The following is an 18875-nucleotide window of genomic DNA, read 5'->3' on the forward strand; positions in this document are numbered from 1 at the left end:
AAGCATATGAGGATTTATATTTGATCCATAATATCCAGTAAAGTTGTTAAAATAGGAAGAAAGAATTAACCAGCCTTTTGTATGCTGACGATCAAGTTAATTTTTGCTGAAAATGAAGACCAATTACAGAAAAATCTACACGTATTGAACAAAACAATAGAACAGTATGACATGAAAATCTCAATAAATAAAATAAAATAAATAGCATTTCATGGTAAAGAAATTAAAAGATGCAAACTAGTCATACACAACAAAGTAATAGGACAAGAGAACAAATTTAAATATCTAGGAAATTACATAAGCCCCAATGGAGAAATCGACATTGCATATAAAAAGCAAAAATTCCTAGCAGTTATTGGAACTTTGAATAGACACTTCAGTAAACAGATGTCTAGAACACCCCAAATGAAACAATATAAAATAATAGCCAAACCAATTCTGAAATATGGCAGTGAAACATGGACTTGGGGAGAACGAGATAAAAGACAAACGGAAGCTGCAAAAATGAAGTTCCTAAGACCGCTCACAGGCTATAAAAGAATGGACAAGATAAGAAATAAGAAAACAGTTATCCATAATTAGCATAACAGAAGACATCACAAACTATAGAATGAACTAGAAAAATGTTACAGGCAAACAGTTGCTTAATATGGGAAACCAAGAAGAAGAAGAAGTCAATCAGTATAGTTACACTTTGCAAAGACATTTAACAGACTTCCACATGAAACTTTATTACTTAAGTTTTAGCAAATGGAATTGGCCATTAAGCTGGTGACATCGATAAGGGGGATGGTGATAATGGACATGATGGTTCTCAATGGTATACTTGAACTGAAAAGAAATCAAGTGATCAGTTTTGTGTGTGTGTGTGTGTGTGTGTGTGTGTTACAGGACTCTGTTAATTAGGGCTACTGCTGCTGTTTAATTTGGCATCACTAATATTGGGAATGATTTGAAGGGCAGGGAGGGAAATATCCAGTTGTTTTCCAGTGATGCTGAACTGGGGACAGCAATAGTTAATAAAGATTATTATTATTACATAACACCTCCAGGGAGGCCAAAGACTCATCGAGGAAGGTTACTTACTCTACACCTCTCTCCACCAACCACACCCCCCCCCCCAAAAAAAAAAGATGGTACTGCATTCAGAGAATTCCAGGTCAGCTGGTGAATAAACTAACCACCACTATTATACTTCAAATTTGATCACTGGATTTTCAGAAGGATGAAGAGATGTTGGAAAGGGTCCAAAGGAGACTGACTAAGGTAGTTTCTGACCTCTGGAATGTCGAGTATGAGGAAAGATTGAGAAGATGTAATTTGCAGAGTCTGGTAGAGAGGAGGATGAGGGGAGATATGATGGAGACCTACAAGTTGGTAAGGGGTTGTTATAGGATCAATGCTGGAGAAGTTCTACAGAGAATAGTGGGAGATCAGGGGAGAACCAGAGGTCATCCCTGGAAACTGTATAAAGAGGGTGTGAGTAGGGGAGTGAGAGGCAGGTTTTTTTCGTGCAGAGTTGTGAATGATTGGAATGCCTTGCTTAAGAATGTGGTGTCTGCAAAGAGTTCGAATGTGTTTAAAACACGGTATGATGAGCTGTGTGTGTGATAGAAGGACCTCCCAGATGAGTCTTTGACTCCATGAGGTCTTGGGGTGGTAATAATAATAATAAAATGTCTGAAACTTAAAGAAAATACCAAAAACCATGTTGGGACTCAAAAGAAACAAGGTTTTTTACTTTTCTCCCCATTTGTTTTGCCATGCAATTATGATCAGTCTCTTCAGAATTATGTCAGACAGAGAGAGAGAGAGTTTTTTAACAGTGTTTAAACATACCCCATTATGCCTGTTCTCCCAGAATATATGGTGTTCCCAAGGTACACAAACATAATGTTCCACTTCGCCAATGGTTGAGGGAATCTCTCTCTCTCGGATCTCCTCATGTCTGAGGACTCGTGACCTTCCTGATGATGCTTCGCCGGTTCTAGTTTAAGTCCAATGATTTTGATATTTGGTCATTCCACTAGTTGGGGATTTTGCCCTCTTTTTCTTTTCCCACATGGTTGTGTGGAAATGTTGGATGGTGGTAAATTCATACCACCATCCAACACAAAAAGAAGTCATCAGCACCCTCAAACACAGAGCTGCAACAATTTGCTCCAATGAACAAGATCTGAACCAAGAATTTGAAATCATTAACCGAACATTTGTAAAAAATGGCTATAATAAAAAAATAGTTCACAAGATACCCCATAAAAATTACACTAAAAACAAAAAAGATTACAAGAATGCCATAGCCATATCCTACGTTAGGGGCATTTCAGAAAAAATAGATAAACACTACTTAAATACAACATTAAGACTACCTTCAAACCCCCGGCAAAATTAAGAAATTTACTTAGCTCTTCCAAAGACCCTCTTCCATACCTGTAACCTACCGTACATAGGGGAAACAGGATGTACCATCCAAATCAGAAAAGATGAACACAAACGGCATGTTAAATATCTCTAATAACCTTAAATATCACTATGGTAAAACAAGCCTATCAGACCATGCACTCTAAACATGCCAGAGAATTGACTGAAAAGGCACCAGTTTTAGTTTGAAAGAAAATTCAAAGAAGCTTGTGAAATGCTGAAACATTATCCAAACCTGAACAAAAATGATGGGTTAATCATTCCAAGAATGTGGAGGATCCATCTGCAATCCGTATAGCAACAAGAACAAGCCCAAACAGAAGAAAATCTCAATATGAGAGGACTTTAGAAATGTTTAATGTAGTTCCATTTATATGTTATTTTTATTGTAAAAATTTTTTATATTTTAATTTAATTTAATTTAATTTATTTATTTATTATTATTATTATTATTATTATTTTTTTTTTATGCAAGAGGTAGGCTAGGTTAAATGATTAACAAGCATTTAGATTCATCTTACTTTTGTATAGTGCAGTGACATGTAGCTTGTGTCTTATACATATGTATTTTTCCTGATGATGACCTTAATACAGAGGTCGAAACTTCGAATGTTACTTTCCTAATGTCATCATCATCATCATCATCAAATTCCTGCCATGTACCCTCAAGGGGGTGTACAGGATATGATAGTACTACATGAAAAAATTACATCATTTCTAACTTCCTATCTACAATTTTCCTCCAAATCAGTCTGTTACTTGTCAAGACTCCAACATTATCAGATCTTATATTTCTATCGTCTAAGGCACTTTGTACCGTATCAATCCACCTATATCTTGGTCTTCCTCTGGGTCGTTTTCCTGCCAACCTGGCAGAGAACACTTGTTTTGCTAATCTTTCCTCTCCCATTCTATTTAAGTGACCATACCATCTGAGATTAGCTCTGCTAACGCATTCCTGGATGCTGACAATGTCAAGTTCTTTCCTAATATCCTCATTTTTAATATGATATTGCCATTGATGCCATCTATTCATGCCTCTAATCTTTCTCAGGACTCTCATATCTGCAGTCTCTAGTCTTTGGTCAAGTGTTTTACTTCTGACCCAGCTCTCAGATCCATATGTTAAAATTGGTTTGAACACAGTCTTGTATACAGCTAATTTAGTGTTCCGACTAATTTCTTTCTTATTCCATATGAATTTATTCAATTGACTTCCCACGATACCAGCTTTGCTGATTCTGTTGTCTATTTCTATATTTAGTTTACCATCTTCAGTAAAAATTGTGCCTAAGTAGCTGAAATGTTTTACTTGTTCCACAGGTTCTCCATTCACAACACAGTTGACATTTTCAATGATTCTGCCTATTTTCATTGTCTTTGTCTTTTATTGCTGACCTTCATACCATATCTATTACAACAGCTATTCAATTTAGTCAGAGAATCTTGCAGACTTGTAGTGGATTTATTTAGAAGTATAATATCATCCGCATAAAGCAAAGAGCTGACATTAACATCTCCAATTTTTATATCAGGTTTAATACCACATTCCTTCATAATGTGATCCATATAGATAATGAATAACAGAGGGGATAATGTACATCCTTGTCTCACACCAGATTTAACATTAAACCATCTTCCTGTACTTCCTTCAATTCTAACTGCTGACTCACAACTCAAATAAGGACTAAGTATTGCTTGATATAATGCCCCATTGACACCATATAATTGCAGCGTATTGAATAGCTTCTCTCTTGGCACCTTGTCATATGCCTTTTCCAAATCGACAAAACTTAAATACAGATCTTTGTTATATTCCCATGCTTTCTCGACTATTTGTCGTAAAGTGAAGATCTGATCCTGACAGCCTCTATTTGGCCTGAATCCAGCTTGTTCTTCACCAAGCTTTTCTTCCACAATTCTTCTCAACCGTTTCTCAAGTATACTTGCATAGATCTTGCCAGGAACACTCAGTAGGGAAATACCTCTGTAATTCTCACATTCAGTTTTATTTCCCTTTTTATATATGGGTACTATGAGAGCTCTACTCCAATCATCGGGAATTCGTCCCTCTGTCCAGGCTTTCTGAACTATGCAGTGCAGCCACTGTAAGACTCTTATACCACCATACTTCAGCATTTCTGGTCGAATATCATCTACTCCTGCTGCCTTTCCACATTTCAAGCCTTTGATGGCTTTTTCTACTTCAAGTATGGATATGTATTCCTGACTGCATGCCTGGTCAGTGTTTTTTATCACTGTGCTGTCATCACTGCTTGTTTCATTTAGCAGTTTTTCAAAGTAATTACTCCATACTTCAAGGATATCGTTTTCTTCAGTTTTCATTTCACCTTTATCATCTCTAATTCCTTTTACAGCACTCTTTCCTCCATTCCTAAGCTTCTTCAACAACCTCCAGAATATTTTGCTACCTTCTTGATATTTATTTTCTATATTCTTGCGAAAGTCCTCCCATGACTTTTGTTTAGCTAGTTTTACACACTGTTTAGCTTTCTTACATTTGTCTCTGTATTCTGTAAGAGTAAAAGCTGACTTATTTGCCAAGAACTTTTGATATGCTTTCTTCTTTTCCTTCACTGCCTCTTTAACTTCCTGTGTCCACCAGGGAGTTCTGATTTTTTTTTCCTTGCACACAACCTCACCACATGCCTCTCTGGCAGAATCAATCAATGTTTCCTTCAGAGTTTGCCACTGAATTTCCGAGGTTTGATTCCTGTTCTCAAACTCTTTCATTTTCTTTTCAATAATATTTCTGTATTTTAGTCTACAGTTCACATCTGAGAGCTGCTCAACTTTTATTCGCTTTAAAACTTCCTTACATGTTATTGTTTTCAATATGAAATTCAATTTTATCCTGCTCAAGACTAAATAGTGATCACTTCCAATTTCAAATCCTCTGTACACTCTGGTGTCCTGCACCAGGGAGAAAACATCACTATCAACATTAACATAGTCAATGAGACTTTTCTTATTCCTAGCCTCTTCTCTCCATGTGAATTTGTGCACATTTGTGCACAAAAAAAAAACTTAATTTTTTTTTTTTTAATGTAAAATTTCAAAGATAACATTAAATTGATAGTATAAAATATATATAATTGTTGCTATTATATATATTTATAGAGCTTAAAATTATTCAGATAATTGTGAAATTATCAGAAAAATTAAAGTTATTGTATCTCATTTTTACAGCTCTTTTTTTTAATTATCAAAATCAGTCGAAAAGCAGATCAACTTGCCTGTCAAATCTCCCTTTATATCTAGTGATCATTTTCTCTGTGTTGTCATGATCCTAATGCTGGGGCAAGGTGGATTTTCTGAGAGACATTTCAGTCATCCTTGGCTAATGTGCGGCGTCTTTTGGTGGACGCAGAGGTGAGGACATTCCAGATAATGGAGACCACACAAATCCAAGTTGTGTTCAACAAATCTAAGGAGGATCCCGTTAAAATTGGTCAGAAGTTATCACATCCACTGCCTATTAATTGTAAAGATTCTAACATTGTACAGATTCAAACAACTTGTGGTAACAGTTGCCTTCTAACCCAGATGGCCGGCAATATATTGACTACATGTGCATCACCTTCTACAGAGAATACTGCAACATCACAAAATGTTGCAAATGACCTGGTTACTTCTGCAAACAACAATGTTTCCAGTGTATGTGAGATCTTGCCACATTTTGATGAGATTACACTTAGTGATCATGAAACAGTAAACAAAAGCATTAATACATCTCCTTCAGCAGATACATTAGATATGATGGATAAAGCTGTATGTACAGACAGTCCATCCTGTGAACGTTGCAAAGGTGAATCATTTTAATTTTTTAAGATTATTTATAAATGATAATTTGTAATTTCTATTGTACGAATAAGCTGTTATGCAGTATATAATCATACAGTCTTCTCAGAATATAATAAACACTATTAATATCATGTTTTTTATTACTCCAAAGCCATCCATAACAGAGCTCATATGGAAAATGGTTTTTCTATTTTCAAGAGAACTGTGGTTCTCTTGAAAATGGAGAAACTCAAGACAGTATGTCTCACCTGTTTTCTTCAACAGCTTCATGGACCATTTAGGTTTAATATTGCCATCACAATTTCTCCATCTATGTCATAAATAGAGATCCAGTTGTAGGCACTTATTTGATCAAATGATCATTTGCTCTCTAAACATGACGAAACCACTTATTTAACTTACTTGTTCTAAATAATAGAATTTTGGGACTTTGCAACTGGTTTCATAGTAGTTCTTGATTCTGTCTTTATTCATAACAGTCTAGTATTTTGATTTAGCTAGTCCAGAAATCTTTATCAATGCATTTTCTTTCAAAAGAAATAGGTTTTCTATTAATTCTCTTTATATTTACTTTGTCTCAGAACTGTAAGTTATATTAGGCACAGATAACTTAGTTTTTCCTTTGAATTTCTTCATATGGATTTTAGGAGATGTAAGATTGCAAAATATTCACAATTGACATTCTCAATTCTTTCCTGTATCTCTTCATGATATCATTGTAACTGTTAACATTGGTCCCAGGATATTTAAAATTATGCACTTACTCAGAGATATAATTATTAACAATTTAGTTGGATTGATCATAAATGGATCATTAAAATGCACATATGTATGTCCTTTTCCTGGCTTATAACAAGACCGTATAGGCTTTTCTTAATTAAATTAGATGTAGTCTGTATAATCCTGATGTGTCGCCAGTAATAAATGTCATCAGCATAAGCCAATGGGATGTTCTTCCCATTTATTTCCATTCCCCTTTGTTCATTTAGGTTTCTTGTTAGAAAAACATGACATATCTGGTTTAAAAAAAAAAAAAAAACAGCTGCATCTAATATTGGTGGACTATAAACATGCTTATAAGTATACATCAGGATGCAATGAAACCTTTTTGAATTGCACAAAAGCATATAAATATGCTCTATGTCAGTCACCATACTTTCTCCAGTGTTAGGTTGAACAAGGTGAGTGACAGAGCATCTCTTTGACAAAGTCTGAGTTTTATTTGGAAACTTGATTATTATTCCTGTGTATGCATGTGCGTGCACACACACACACACACCCCTTGTGGATGTTATGAATTAACATATAGAAGTTTTTTCACTTGGCTATGCTACCAATTATATATTTGGTGTAATCTTTAATCCAAGTGTAAGCAAACAAAGTTTGCACCTGAAGTATTTTCAGGACTGGGGCAACTCATGGTTAAAGGTTGTATAAGTTCTCATCACTTGCCTTAGTATCTCCCATAATGCAAAGCACATCTCCTTGTGGATATGTATAATGCTATGCATTAAGGGAAGGCCACTACCCAGACCGGTTTCGACCTTTATTGAGGTCTCATCAGTAGGAGCTAGATCCAGAGGTGGTGATACTAAGGTGGAAGTAATGGAGAAGTCATATTTACCTATACCAATTGCCAAAAGGTGTCACACCTTATTATTAAAATTCTCTGGATTAGAGATAAGTTGATGGAAGATTTTTCGCTTGGCTATGCTACCAATTATATATTATATCATGTTATTATGAATCAAAACAACGCCCCTGTTAAGTATGCCATGTCGTTTATTCTGGATAGCACGATGCAGTTTCTTAAGGGCTTGGCAGTACATACTTGCGTTGATTGTGGAGCCTTGACCCAAGAAGTCTACCAGCAAAATTCCTTGTCTGTCCCAAAACGCAGTGCACATGATTTTCCGAGTGGAAACCGTTGTCTTCAATTTCATCTTGACTGGTGATGAGGTGTGTCTCCACTCCATGGATTGTTGTTTAGATTCACGGGGCTGCGTGCGACACCCAGATCTTGTCCCCGGTGACAAGTCTGCTCAAGAACATTGAATCACTCATTGCGTGTTCTCCATAAACCTCAATAATTTGCCAATGAATTTCAGCTGCTGTAACGTTCCTCACATTCATGAAATAGATAACTGACCTAATTTCACATGCAGCGGGCAATTCGATTTTCTTAGACATTACAAACACACACCAAGAAACGTACACATTGCAAGAATATCTGAAAAAGGCACCAATGCCTTGCTAACGAATCAACAAAGTCTCACACATTCTCACCATTGCAATCGCATTGCTGAGTGAAAATATTTAAAAACAGAACTTACTTTCTGGACGTACCGCGTAATATTCTCTGTTGTATCACATTGTAGAGAATGCCTAATTTAGTATCTTAGTTCAAAATCTCTTGGCACAGTTCTGTTAAATTCATTTGTTGTCTGAGCTGTATTTTCCTCATTCTGAACTTTTGATTTTATTCTTTAGCTCTGTTTTTTCAACTTCTAATAGCATTTATTTTTCCATTGATGTCCCTTTGTTATGGTTCTTTCTGCAAATGCTAAAGCACTTACTGCTGCAATAGGATGCAACAGCTTGTGAGGGCTATGAAGGCATGCCTCTTACATAATCCTGTGAGAATGCAGAAAGTGATGTCCCGAGAGAGAGATGAATGAATGCTTCGCAGTGAACGATGTCATGTGTGCATACTAATGACCTCGGAGTGAGAGTGTATTGTTGTTCTACTGGATGCTTCTTAACACCACAATGCAGAGTGTGATAAAATCAAAGGCACTTCTTTAGTGACACATGAACAACAGAGATATTATTCTCTTCATAGATGAGAGGATTTTCACATTGAAGATTTGTTCAACTGCCAAAACAATTGGATATACAGGCAGTCCCCAGGTTAGATACGTTCCTGAGAACGTCTTTAAGTCACATTTGTATGTAACTCGGATCCCTGATGAACAGCACATATGCAGTAATAATAATAACATTGCTATAATGGCTCATATGTGGCAATAATAATACCCCTGTACTCTAATAATAAGTTACAGAAACCATTGTGCTCTTTCTTTTAATTCAAACAAACAGAACATAAAAACAAACTCATACAAAAAGTTTAGATAGGAGAAATTTCAAAAAAGAATATTAAAGACGACATCAATGTCTTCCTTATTGGAGGGGACATTTCTGAGGCAAGAAGGTAGGCTAACATTAATTGGAAGATGATGATGGAGATGGTGCTAGAGAGGATGGATTTGGCGCTGAAGAATCAGAATTTGTTTCTGGAGGAGGGGGGGGGGGGGAGCTTACCACTGAAGTCAGTTTCTCGAAAAAGGTATGTAGGTTTGTTTGCACAGCCTTTTTCTTTTTTTCATCATAAATTGCCTTGTAGTAGCAACTAATGTTCTCACTAATTGCACAGTAAACCTTTGTAAACCACTGAATGTTAGGATCTTGCTCCTCAAGCTTAGCAAAACCTGCTTCAATGAGATGAAAGGCTTCAGCTAATTCTTTTGTCGTAAACTTTCTTGGCGCTCGATCTTCTGATTCTTTGTGTTCTTTCTTTCAGCTGCTTCTCTATCTCCATAAGGTCTTCATTGGTTAATTCTTGTGAATGGGACTCTAGTAAGTCAATGACACCATTTTCATTGATGTCCAATTGCAGTTTATTGCCACTATCCACCACAGCTTTTCTGGCTTTGGCAATGTCTTCTGTGAAGCCACGAAAATCATCACAGAATTGAGAGCACAGTTTGTCCCACACCTCTTTAATTGTTGATTGCTTCACTTCCTCTCTAGAATCATCAATGTTTTTGATGGCATCATGGATGTTATAATTCTTTCAAAACTCTCTCAAGGTCATCACATCATTTTCTGTAGCCCTGAATGCTTGTAGAAATGTATGCCGTAAGCAATGGCTATGGTTGTTTGTGATTGTCTGTGACAATAGTGGTGGTGGTTGGCGGTAAATGGCGCTGGTGTGATGATGAATGTAGTTGCGGTTAGTGGAGTTGTGGAGACGAACTGTAGAGCAGGTGTCCTCTCTCGATGAGTCTTTGGACTCCCTGGAGGTGTTATGTAATAATAATAATAAGCTTTAAATGCAGAAATGACTCCCTGGTCCATTGGCTGTAGTAATGATGTAGAGTTTGGTGGTAAAAATACGACCTTTACATTAGGGTGAAGATCATCTAAAGATGTTGGATGTCCAGGAGCATTGTCCAGCACAAGTAGAATTTTAAAGGGAATTTTCTTTTACGAACAGTAATGTTCCACAGCAAGAATAAAACAGTTCAAGAACCAATCTTCAAATATGGCAAGTGTGACCCTTGCCATTAAATTACTTCCAAATAACAGGAAAAGCTTCTTCAATAATGTGGTGAAATGCAGGTTTGTTTACATGCGCGAAAGAAACTAGTTCGGGAATTATTAATTATCCTTATGGGGAGCCTTGGGAGCCTATTCATAAATACAGAATGCCGTAAGTCGGGTCACCCATAACCCAGGGACCACCTGTATTATTACTGGTTGGAGGTGTCACGTAATATTATTATTATTACGTGACACCTCCAGGGAGTCCAAGGACTCATCGAGGGAGGGCTACTACTCTACAGCTCTCTGTCTCCAACTACAACGAACCGTAACTACACCAATGGTATATACCGCCAAGCACCAATTACAACGAACTGCAACTAGACCAATGGTATATACCGCCAACCACCATCCCTAGTATTTTCGCAGACAATCACAAACATCCATGCTGTTACATCCTGAATGAAAGACACTGCTAGAGATCACGCGATGTGCCAAAATTCCCACGGGCGGGAAAAGATTGAAAAGTAACAGGGCGTTATCGCAGCGAGTAACAGGGTGCTAAAAAGGGGAGAGCGGAGGGAGAATAAAAAAGGTTGCACCCCTTCCTCAAGGTTTTTTCGCATATTTTGCTGGATGATGATTCGACTTCTCCCGTGGACTAGTAGTTCCTGATGGTGTTTCTTGGCGATAGTACGATATTGGACGATGCGCCTTTCCCTGCGATGTCTGAATTTTGCCATTACGAGAACGTGAGATGTCGGCATATGCTGTCTTTGCTCCCTCGCTGAAAGTTCCGACGGAATAATATCGCAGATGTATACCAGAACCGGCAGTAGAAACGACGATGGTCCAAAACAGATCGAGAATAGATGAGGGAAAAACGCCAGGTGCAGAGCATAGCTTAATCTGGACACAGGCTTATGGAAGTATCGAGAGGTAATTCAAACAAAGAAGGACAGTTCAGACGGACCTGGAGATCCTGCCCCAAGAAATGGTAAAGTACAGATTTTGTTGTATAATTACCCAGTCAGTAAAAGGGAAATATCATTGTAGTGTAATAATCAGGTATGGGCAGTATTTAAGAACTATAATAAATTTAGTTTAATCCTTTATCCAAGTGTGAGCAAACAAAGTTTGCGCCTGAAAGTATCTTCACGAGTGGGGTAAGGTGGTACAACACAGGGCAACTTCTTGCAAAGGTGGAGCAAGCTACCAACACTCCTATCTCAGTATCTCCCATAATGCAAAACACATCTCCTTGCGGATATGTCTAATGTTATGCATTAAGGGAAGGGCCACTACCCAGACTAGTTTTGACCTTTATTGAGGTCTCTTCAGTGGGAGCCAGGCCCAAGTGGAGATACCACGCAGAAGCATTAGCAAGTCATCTCCACCTATAGGAGTTGCCAAATGGTGTGCCACCCTTTTTTAATAAATTACTCTGGATTTAGAGAAAGACGTTGAAAATTTATTTTTCACTTGGTTAGACTATAATAAGTGTTTATACTAAGTGACTATAATACTCCACTGAAGAGACCTCAATAAAGGTCGAAACTAGTCTGGGTAGTGGCCCTTCCCTTAATGCATAACATTAGACTCATCTGCAAGGAGATGTGTTTTGCATCATGGGAGATACTGAGATAGGGGTGTTGGTAGCTTGCCCCACCTTTGCAAGGAGTTGCCCTGGTGTTGTACCACCTTACCCCAGTCCTGAAGATACTTTCAGGTGCAAACTTTGTTTGCTTACACTTGGATAAAGGATTAAACTAAATTTATTATAGTCTAACCAAGTGAAAACTAAACTTCCAACAGTATTTAAGAACTTTAAGTGATTATTTAGCAGTGGCTAATGTCCATAAGACAAATTGCCTGGATTGATTATAGATGACTGTGACTAGTTTAATGTGCAAGACTAACATAGTAGGTAGAACATTGACTAGAAGTGTATAATGTGTATATTATGAGTGTTTAATCTCTAACTTAAAAGAAGGATTTATTGTTCATGCATTAGATTATTAATCAGTTTGATACAGTTTGATTTAGCATGTCATTGAACTAATTTAAAGTGAGATTGGTCTAAGTGTATGTCTTTAATTTCCAGTAAATGTTTTTTCTTCTATACCTGAGTTTGCCTGTGATATGAATCAAAACTACCACTCATTAATCCGAACTATAGCGGTGGAGGGGGGGGGGGTAGATTTGAAAGAAAGGTATAAGTTATAGAGGTTACAACTGCAAACCAGAATTTACTTAGCCACAGTAAAGTGTTTCATTTATGAGTTTAAGCACTAAATATATTCACCTATGTGCACCAAAAGTCTGGAAAAGTCTTCCTGAATAAGAGTCCCCTCTATTCTAAGATATTGGCTAGTGCAGCTTTAAAAAATAAATTTGTCAATATCTGAAGAGGAGACGGCCCCAGAAAGAGATTAGAGGATTCGTTTCTTTTAGCAAGGAATAACCTTTAACAGCCAGGGTAAGCACGTGAGTAAAATTAGGAATCGGCTAGAGATATAGAATTTGCATTCCTTATGGAATGAACACGTAAGAAGTTATACAGATATTAGAGTCAGGGAAATTTTGTAAGTCTTGTAGTTATTGTAGAGAGGTAAATTCATAAAGGAAGTAAATTATTATTATTATTATTTCGAGCAACTCCAAGGAGTTGACAGACTCATCGAGGGAGGCCCTAACATCATGTCAAGAACAACTATTCGACATTCACACAGTATCTATCATACCTTGCCTTGAACTCATTCACGCTCATAGCACCCACAACAGACTCTGGCAACTTATTCCACTCATTCACCACTCTCCAAGTAAAAAACCTAGCTCTAACACCCTTGTTAACCACATTCTTGCCCAGCTTCCATACATGGCCCCTAGGCCTCCCACCACCAGTCCTATTTTCAAAAATATCTTCTAGATTAATCTTTTAGAAACCCTTCAGTAATTTGAATGTCTCAATCATATCACCCCTTTACCTCTTATCGACCAATTTTTGCAACCCACAAATCTTCAACCTATTCTCGTAAGATTCATTCCTCAGACCTGCTATCATCTTGATCACTCGTCTCTGGATCCTCTCCACTTCCTCCCATCACGAAGAAACCCTGGTGCCCATAACTGGGCACAGTAGTCCAGATGGGATCGTATCAAGGCTCAATACAGAGGAACAATAACTTGTTTGTCTCTGCATGTTAAAGTATTTTTCAGAAGCCAAGTGATTTGATGAGCTGATTTAGCCACTTTTTGCAATGTGCCCCATAAACTTCAACTCCCTATCCACCAACACTCCCAAATCCCTGGCCTCATCAATCTCCTGGAGTACGGTTCCACCAATGTGATATACTGCTGTATTCTTTTCACCCCAAATTACATAACCTTACACTTTGCCACATTAAATTGACATCCATTTTTCCTAGCCCAGTCCTCCAAACTATCCAAATCATCCTGTAAAATTTTGACATCCTGTGCACTCACAATTGCTGTAATCAACTTTGCATCATCAGCAAACAAGTGAACACTTCCTCTCAGATCCTTTCCTATATCATTGATGAACAAATTGAAAAGTAGTGGACCAAGAACAGAGCCGTGCAGCACACCACTAGTCACAAGCCGTCTTTTGGACTCAACTCCTGAATAAACCACTCTCTGGTATCTCTTCATCAACTACCCTCCTATCCATCTCACCAACCCTATATTCATCCCCATCTGCTCCAGTTTACTGATTAGGGTTCCATGTGGTATCCTATCAAGGCCTTGGCAAGGTCCAGTAGAATCACTGTAAACCCATTACCCTTATCCAGTTCAGCCGTCACTGTGTTATAAAACGTGAGCAAGTTACTGAGGCATGATCTACCCTTCACAAAACCATGTTGTCCCCCCATACAATATCCCATTTTCATCTATCCAATCCTGTATACTTTTCTTGACTAATTTCTCTAAGACCTTCACAACGATTCCTGATATGCTAATCGTTCAGTAATTTACTACAGCAGTCTTGGAACTATTTTCCCCTCTTTACACCTCCTTGGGACTAACCCAGAGCCGAGACTCAAATTAAACAAAATGGTCAAGGGTACTGACAATTCTTTAGCCACTTCTCGTACGACGCGAGCTGGTATACCATCCAATCCCACAGATGTATTGACATTGAGGTTTTGCAATAGACTACTCACCTCCACTTCATTCACCACATTTCCCGTATAATCTACTTGTTCATTCATTTCTGCAATGTGACCACCTGGATGATGTACTCTTGCAAATTGCTCGCTCAGTAATTCAACTATATCAACTGATTTGGTTACCTCCCTACCATCGGCATTCTTTAAAATCATTCTGCCATATACATATTTACTTTTACTTGCAACATATCAAAAAAATTGTTTAGGATTCTTTTAGCCTGCATGGCCAATGTTCTTTTATAATCCTTTTTTGCTTTTCTTACCACACTCGTTACCCTTCTGGCCTGTGCTTTATACTGTTCATGTGCCTGCCGGTCACCTTTCTCTTTAAATTCCCTCCATAGGTGTTTCTTTTTTAGCAGCTCAAGCTTAATGGTGTTATTCATCCATTTAACCCCTATTTGATTTATTATTCGGACTCTAGGTATACAGTCAGCCATTGCTTCATACAAACACTTCTTAGCTGCCTCCCATGCACTATCAACTTCTAGTCCTTGCAATTGTGCATGCCATGGCACTGAACTAATCAAACTCCTAAGCTTGTCATACTTTCAAGCCCGATAATTCCACATGTACCCTGTCTTAATTGTAAATTCCATACCTTTAGCCACCTCCCAAGTCAAGACCCTATGATCACTCTCACCAATTGGTGGCAATGTGGTCATATTTGTTACAGCCAAATCCTCAGATGTAATTACTAGGTCAAGCGCTCTTTAGCCCTAGTATTTTCCATTACATGCTGTCGCAGATAGTTATCCCTTAATAACTGCATAAAATCCAATTCCTTCATCCCATGTGTCCTCTACTCACTCCAATCAGTGCGACCTTAGTTGAAATCTGCCATAATAATTACCATCCTTCCACTCATTTCTTGTATTTGCTTGTGCATACTGTCTCCACCATCTTTTCCATCACCTGGTCTATAGCAGCACCCAATTGTATATTTTGTTCTGCTAGCCACAATCTCACTCCAAATGGCCTCAGATGTGCTCTTTTCTCTATCCTGCAATTCAACTTCTACTCTCCTTTGCTGCTGCTCATCAGCTATCATCAACAAACCCCCCCCCCCCATTTTATTCTCCCTGTCATTCCTGAACACACTATACCCATCACATTCAATCCCATTAGCTATATCATCTACAGTCAGCCATGTTTCACTAATACCAATAACATGTGGTCTGGGAGTGCCAACAATGGCCAAAAACTCTTCGTTCTTGTTCCTAATACTCCAGCATTAGTGTACATTAATTTAAGACCCCCATTAGCCCCATCCCTACCTTGATGCCTTATATTAACTATCCCATTCTGATTTGTCCTTATTCGCTTGGGCATATTATACTTATTCATACATTCAACTGCCTCCCTAATAAATTCATACATTCAACTGCCTCCCTTTAATAAATCTAGTTTCCCTGATTTTGCACATCCACTACATTCAATTTAACACTTTTTCAAGTCGCCTTACACCGAATCCATTCAAATGCAAGCCATCCATCTTATGTAGATCCTTTCGCCCATCGAACTCACTCCACACGTCCACAACTTCCACACCACTCATCATACATAACCCACGCATAAAGTCATTTGCAATTATGGCCCTCCTTTTAAACACTTCACTGTCATACCGCGGCAAAAGACTAATCATCCTAACTCTCACTCTTTTCTTTTGCTACCTCAAACAATTCATTCAGGTCTTCTTTCATTTCCATTTTATCTCCTTTCAAATCATTCGTACCTGCCACAACAATCATTTCTTTCACCCTTTCCTTTTGCTCTCTAATAGACTCAGTTACATCCTTTATGGTCACACCAGGTTGGTATGATTTTGTCAAATCCTCTACTAACACACCTCGTACTAACGAGTCTCCATACAGCACCCTCTCCTTCATTTTGTTTACGCTCACACTGATATGCTTATTTTTCCTATCTTACTTTTTATTATTGGCTGGTACACTCAGTCGACTTTTGTTCATACGTTCTCGCTGCCGCTTTGCCCTTTGTATCACTCCGCTCAACAATGGGATCTAACTCATTGCATCTATATCATCTTTTTTATTCTCTGTAAAACCATTAATTTGCTCTGAATTGATACCATCATTCACACTTTCTACATTCATGCCCTCACAGTTCTCTGGTACAACCTTGCCATTTCTTGTCATATCACTATTTTCTTCATTCTAAAGTTTGACAAAAATATCACACTCACGACCTGAAATACACTCATTCCTCATTCTCCTTACATTTTCTACACACATTCAATCCTTTATTATCATCTAACCATACTCCGACCGCACTTCGCAAAGCGTACATTTCGCAGATAGTACACTGAATCATCTCCTTTATATTACTGTTATTGAATAAAGATGGCGAACCATCATTACTGGCTGCCATTTTCCTTCTTATAGCCTTACTCACTTCTAACGTATTTAATGAAATTATAAAATGAAATACCAAAAATGCACAAACAGACACGCTAAGATACTTAAGGCAAACTTAAAATAACACAACTTATCACTCTCAACAAATAACAATGCCCATGAAAGGATTCAAACTCGCAGCCTTTTGCCTGTTGAGTGGATACGCTAACCACTCGGCCAACCATGCCAGATATGTGACCTAGATGGTTGCACAGTATTGTACTGTAACATCCAGGATTCAGAGAGTTTATCACTTTGCATCAGTGATTGTTTGGTGAGAGGAGGGTTGACATATCAGTGGGTATCTGAGTTTCATTTCTGTGAGAAAGTGGTCAAAACCTCTGCCAGAGTGTATCAAAGCACCATGATGGAACCTTTGGTATAGCCCCTGAACAACACTCTGTTTCAGGTAAGGTGAACCTTCCAACAGGACTCAGCCTCTGTACACAAGGCGAGGACCACACAACACTGGTTGGAGGCAAATATACCTGATTGGCTATCTGGAAGAAACTGATTTTCCCTTTCAGTTGTTTCCAATGTAGATGACTTTGTAGGCTTTTGCCCACAAAGTCTTCCTGAGATTTTTACAGGGTAGTTCACCATTGCTTTCTTCAACCCCCTTATTTTATCCGGGCTCCTTACCAGCATATGGCTGGGATGTATTCATGACTGTTATCCATGTGTGTTCAAGGGCCAGCTTGCCTGTTCTGGGCGGATGAACAACCCAGGTTTCCGGGTGAAAAAAAACCCTACCTCTGTATGAGACCGGCTAACTCACCTTTAGTCGAAAGAGACAAGATGAAGGTTCCTCATGTTACTGACGGGGATCGAACCCAGGTCTTTCCTACCAAAGGCTTCGTCTATACTGACTGAGCTATGGAGGCTCTTGTCTAGACGTCCAGATCTGAATCTGTTGGACTTCAAATTGTGGTCGTAGTAACACCCCAGCATTACCACTCTGGTGTTGGATTTGAAGTGAGTAGTGGCAGTGTTGCTTTTGGATGTTGTGTGTGTGTGCTGTCATTGATATGTGGCCTCACAGATTTCGGGCATGTGTGAAGGCAAAAGAGGGACATTTCAAACATTGAGTGCTGCTGTATGCATGTTATACATGTGGTTTATATGCATCGAAAGCTGTAAATGATTTTACTGATAGATTAAAGGTTTATGTGCTGTTGAAGATGTAATAGTACGAGGTGGTCTGAAAAGTTCTCGGCCTAACAATGAAAAAAACTAATTTATAATTTCAAAATTATTTTTATTTTTCTACATAATCTCTCTTAAGACTAATACATTTATTCCAGCGATATTCCAGTGCCATTATCCCATTGCTGTAGTGGTTCTCAGTTTAATCTGCAAAATACCACTCTACAGCTGCAATCACCTCTTGATTCGAAAAAATGAAAAACAATGAAGAACGGACCAGCGAGGAAGGGTTTTAGTTTTGAGACGAGATAGAAATCAGAGGGAGCCAAATCTGGGGAATAGGGTGGATGTTCCAACAATTCATAGTGAGGATCCCTTAATTTTCCCATTGCCAAAACAGCTTTGTGGTCAGGTGCATTGTCCTGATGAAAGGTGATTTTTTTATTCTGCAAACCGGGCCACGAATGTTTTCATTTAGTCTGGTTAAAAGATTGGAATAATATTCCTCAATTATTGTTTTACCTTTTTCAAGATAATTAATAAAAAAAATGCC

The 18875-nt window shown here is 38.1% G+C and overlaps 1 protein-coding gene across 6 annotated transcripts in view; it reads left to right on the forward strand.

Moving 5' to 3' along the window:
* Positions 1–18875, forward strand: part of LOC150096464 (kazrin-like) — a 686592-nt gene that overhangs the window by 41834 nt on the left and 625883 nt on the right. For all 6 annotated transcript variants that reach the window (XM_090408269.1, XM_090408271.1, XM_090408270.1 and 3 more), the window contains one exon: positions 5632–6250. In XM_090408269.1, the coding sequence (XP_090264395.1) occupies positions 5833–6250 (418 nt within the window). In that variant the 5' untranslated portion in view covers positions 5632–5832. The remainder of the gene's footprint in view (positions 1–5631; positions 6251–18875) is intronic.

Source organism: Typopeltis vanoorti, chromosome 18, assembly GCF_054136105.1.
Source record: "Typopeltis vanoorti isolate ZY-2024b chromosome 18, IOZ_Tvanoo_1.0, whole genome shotgun sequence".
Taxonomy (NCBI): domain Eukaryota; kingdom Metazoa; phylum Arthropoda; class Arachnida; order Uropygi; family Thelyphonidae; genus Typopeltis; species Typopeltis vanoorti.